At 71.2% G+C, this 4,448-nt stretch overlaps 1 protein-coding gene across 9 annotated transcripts in view; it reads right to left on the bottom strand.

Annotated features, from left to right (window-relative positions):
• Nucleotides 1-4,300, bottom strand: part of PLEC (plectin) — a 36,689-nt gene extending 32,389 nt beyond the window's left edge. For 4 of the 9 annotated variants that reach the window (XM_042020870.1, XM_042020872.1, XM_042020871.1 and 1 more), the window contains exon 1: nucleotides 1,518-1,598. In XM_042020870.1, the coding sequence (XP_041876804.1) occupies nucleotides 1,518-1,563 (46 nt within the window). In that variant the 5' untranslated portion in view covers nucleotides 1,564-1,598. Of the gene's footprint in view, nucleotides 1-620; nucleotides 788-1,517; nucleotides 1,599-1,727; nucleotides 1,741-4,174 lie in introns of those variants that run through there. The other 5 variants (XM_042020878.1, XM_042020880.1, XM_042020881.1 and 2 more) reach the window with 3 other exon arrangements.
• Nucleotides 4,301-4,448: the final 148 nt, after the last annotated feature.

Genomic DNA, 4,448 nt, shown 5'->3' with positions numbered 1-4,448 from the left:
CACGCACAGAACACATCAGTGCAGCAGGACACACGGGTGCGCACACACACGCACACGTGCACACTGACACACGCGTGCACTGGCCCGCAGAGGTGGGCACATGCTCACACACACGTGTGCACTGGCACATACAGGTGTGCGCACACACACACACAAGCATGAGTGTGCAGCAGCTCACTTACACACACACAGCCCCCGGACAGACACACGTGCAGCATCGTTCACACTCACACACGCTCGCATGCACACCTCTACGCACTCGAGTGCACGGACACACACACGGGCGTACGCACACGAGCGTTCGCTGGTGCACACCTGAGCAGACGCGTACCAGCGCACACACACACACAAATACGCACACACATTTACACTTTCACACCCTCCCGGCTGAGCCCGCCCCAAACTCAGCGCAGCTAACCCTGGCCCTGAGGGCGGGGTCACAGAGGGGGCGTTGCTCAAGGGGGGGTTCCGCGCATACCCCGCCCTTCCCCGTCTCCCCCCGCCCTCCCGCCGCTCCCGGGGCCCCCGTCCCGCCGCGAGCCCCCCCGCACCCCCTTTCCGTCTCAGGACCCCTCCACTCCCTTCCCCGCGCCCCCCCCGGCCCCTCTCCCCTCGGTCACCGGTGCAGCAGAGCCGGGCGCTCAGGTACCGTCGTCTCTCGGGCCCGGAGCTGCCGCTCAGCCAGTCCCCACCGGGACCGGGGCCCGACATGGCCGCGCCGCTCCACCGGATGGGACTGGACGGGACCCACCATCCACCGACCGACGGACGGACGGACCCACGGCCGGGACCGACCAGCGGCACCGGGCGGACGGGACGGGCGGGGGGGGAGAAAACGGGCGGGACCCGCCCCGCTCCGCCCCGCCCTCCCCCCGGCGGCCCCGGCTGCGCCACCGCCCGCAGCACCCGGGGAAACCGGAGCGATCCGGGGACGACACCCCGTCCCTGCAACCCAGGGGGACCCGAGGGGAAACTCCACCCCACAGCCCGGGGGGATCTCCAGACGGGACACCCCCTCTTGCACTCAGGACCCCGGTGCTGGGTCTCTGCACCCCACACACCCAGAACTCCCCTTTCCCCCCCATCCTCACCCCTCCACCCGGTGCCCCCAGGACCACCCAGTACTGCAGCCACGGGGCACCCCGACATCTCCAGCACCCGCGTCCTGGCCCCTCCACACACACAGAGCTCCCAGGAGTGGGGGCACCGCAAACCGCTTACTCCAGCACTCATTCCTCCCGGCTTCTTCTCCCCACAGGCTCCACAGGGGTCCATGTGCCAAGGGGAGCCCTCAGCGTGTTTTCCGGTGGGTCCCCACCGTACCGGTCCCCAAGCTGCCGGGACCCCCTGTGCTCAACGCCGCGTCCCACTGCCCCCGCCCCGCGGCCGGGCGAGCCCGCCAGCACACGCAGGGCCGGACCTGTTTGTGCTGGGAAGGGGCCGGGGGCGGGAACGGGGGTCCTGGGGGATGCCACGGCATCCCGATGCCCCCAACCCCCCGCACGCAGGTCGGTCACCTTCTCCTGGCCCGCAGCAGCAACAACAGCAGAGCGAGAAGCCCATCGCGCGTCCTGGCCCGGCGCCCCCCGCCCCGCTCCACGTCCGGCCGCGTCTGGTGGGAGTGCAGCGGAATCCGCGCCCGGAGCGCGGCCAGAGAGCGGTCAGTGACTCACACAGCCCACGGCCTCCGCCAGCCCGGCTCCTCCTGCTCCTGGGCAGCGTGGAGCCCAACCCCGGCCACTCTGCTGGGACCCCCCAATCCCGCACGGCTGTGGGCAGGGCGCAGCGAGCAGCTGGGACAAAGCTGGAGAGGCTCGAACCACCAGGCACGGGCACGGCATGGGCATGGCCTGGCACAGGCATGGCACGGTACGGCACAGGATCAGGTCAGGGAGGCACTGGAGCGTTTTGAGGTCGGCTGCAGCCCGTGTCAGCACCCTGGGTGTTGAGGGGTCTGCTGGAGCAAGGCACATCTCTGCTGCGGGGAGCACGGGGGTCTCCGGGGGAGTCTCAGGGGGGCCTCAGGGAATCTAGTGTTAAAACCCAACATGGCACAAGCCAGCCAGGATGAACCAGGTCAGCAGCAAGGCCCAGGAGTGGGGGCTGGGACTGGCACGGCACGGCATGGCACGGTGCCGACCCACGGCTCAGCCCCACGGCAGCGGCAGCGTCCCATCTGTGCTGCGGAGATAAGGAGCCGGGGGGGCGGGGGGGCCAAGCCGGGGCGATAGCAGCTGGCGAGTGGGGAACACCGCCTGGAACGGGACACGTGTCCCGTGGGATGCGCCTGCCACGCCCGCCACGCTTCCCGCACGCTGCCACGGCTCCGACACACTTCCCACGGCTCCAACGCGCTTCCCAGGGCTCTGGGACGCTTCCCACGGCTCCACCGCGCAGGACGTGGGACAGTGGCGGGAAGAGTTTCCCCAGGGCTGCCAGAGGCAGTGCCGCGGGGCGGGGGCCGTGTCGGGGGGGGGCTGCGCCAGGGATGCCGGTGGTTGCCAGCCACAGCCCCTCGAGACTGGTGAGTCATAGCTGCGGCCAGAAGCAGCATCCAACAACCCTCCCGGCCTGGCACAGCCAGAGCCACCAGCACGGTGGAAAAGCTGAGTGGAGCGGAAAGGGGGACACGGGGGGGTTTCCCAAACCTCTGGGGCCCCCACCCGCCCACTGCCGCCACGTCTCTGGCAGCCTTGGAAACCGGAGCGGGGCCAAACAAACAGCGGCATCCTGGTGCCAAAACCAGCCGGCGCCACCCCCAGGCTGCCAAGCTCTGCCTCACCCCCCCGAGCTTCCCCAGCCCTCTGCCCCCCAGCCCGGCATGGGGATGCAGACAAGGACGGGAGCCCCGGCTGGGCTGTGGTGTCCCCCGAAAACACCTGCCTTGACACTGTGCCACAAGTGACACCAAGAGCAGCTGGTACAGCCCCTCATGTGCACCGGGCAGCCCCCAAGGGCATCGGGCAGCCCCCCGCGAACACCGGGCAGCCCCTTCGTGGGCATCGGGCAGCCCCCCGCGGACACCGGGCAGCCCCTTGTTGGCACCGGGCAGCCCCCTTCCCCCGCCACGAGGGTTCCAGGAACAGCGCTCAAAACCAAGCCCACTGCCCCGGCGTGGCGCCACCGAGCACGGGGACCACCGGTGGCACAGCCCCGAGCCCCGAAGGGACTGCAGAAACGCAGCCCTCAGCACCACCGAGAGCAGCCGGTGCTGCCGGAGCCCCCCGGGAGCTCCCAGCTCGGGGGGGTCGCGGCGTGGCACAGCGCAGCGGGATGATGGGCCCCGGCAGGTGCGACCTTGGGGGTGTCCTTCGGACTGGACCGGCGCCAGGGACAGCGGCCCCCCCGGCTGCGAGCAGCGGGGGGCTCCGGCCCGGCCAAGGTGCCCTGCCCGCCTTATCTGACACCGGCAACGGCAGCGGCCACCGTGGCTCCCACCGGCCGCGGGACTGGTGGTGGATTCCAAGCGCGGCGGCCGCGGGAGCGAAGCCATCCCGGCGTGACGGTGCCCAGTGCCGCACACAGATCGACGGAAGCCGCAGCCAACGCCCTGGAAAGCGCCGAGGGGGGAGGGCCGGGGCCGCCGGCAGAGCCCCGGTAGCTGGGATGCGGGTGGCTGCGGCCGCGCCGGAGGGGCGTGTGGGGGTCTCGTGGGACCCTCAGACACCGGCATCCTCCCGGCCCTTTCCGCCCCCCCCCCCCCCCCCCCCGTCACCAGATACCCGACCCCAAAATATTTGGCAGCTTCATGCCTCGGGATGAGGATGCTGGGGAAGGGTTTGGGCAGCCAGCCCAGTGCCAGGAAGCTCCTGTCGGGACCTCCACTCGTAAAAGCGTCAGAGTGGAGCGGGGGAGCACGGGAGGGGGCACTGGGGGGCCACACTCTATCAGTGCTGAGTCACCCTTGGGTACCGCTCCCACCGCTTGGGTACCGCTCCCACCAGGATGCTCCCCCATGACAGGTGAAGCCCCCCAGAACTCAGGCCAGCAGGTCTCTCCCCTTGTCCCCCACCCCACCGTGGGTGGGTCCCCCCTAAATCCCCCCAGGACCCCCACCCACACGGGACCCAGCGGGGCTGCAGGTGTCGTGTGGCTCCCCCTTCCCGGGGCCGGTGGGCGGGGCGAGGGGCCGAGCCGAGCGAAGCGCGGGGGGGCTGAGCGGAGCCGAACTCACCGGTGCCCCCCGGCTCGTCCCGCTGCCGCCGCCAGTACCAGACCAGGGCGAGGGATGCTGCGTGTCCCGCTGCAACCAGCGATGGGAACAGGGACCCGGTGTCCTCCATGCGGGACACGGGACGGGCTCGGCACCGGCCGGGCTCAGCGGGTCAGGGACGGACCAGCGCCCGCCCCCACGGGGCAGCGCCCGCTCCGCCTTAACCCCTCCCGAACCGCGGCGCGGAGACGCCTCCTGCCCGCCGCACCGGCAGGGCCCCCCTGTGACCCCCCCC

Source organism: Corvus kubaryi, unplaced genomic scaffold (assembly GCF_017639235.1).
Source record: "Corvus kubaryi isolate FWS band 111438036 unplaced genomic scaffold, C.kubaryi_AGA036_p1.0 37063, whole genome shotgun sequence".
NCBI classification, from domain to species: Eukaryota; Metazoa; Chordata; class Aves; order Passeriformes; family Corvidae; genus Corvus; species Corvus kubaryi.
This window is presented reverse-complemented; position numbering and strand designations above follow the sequence as displayed.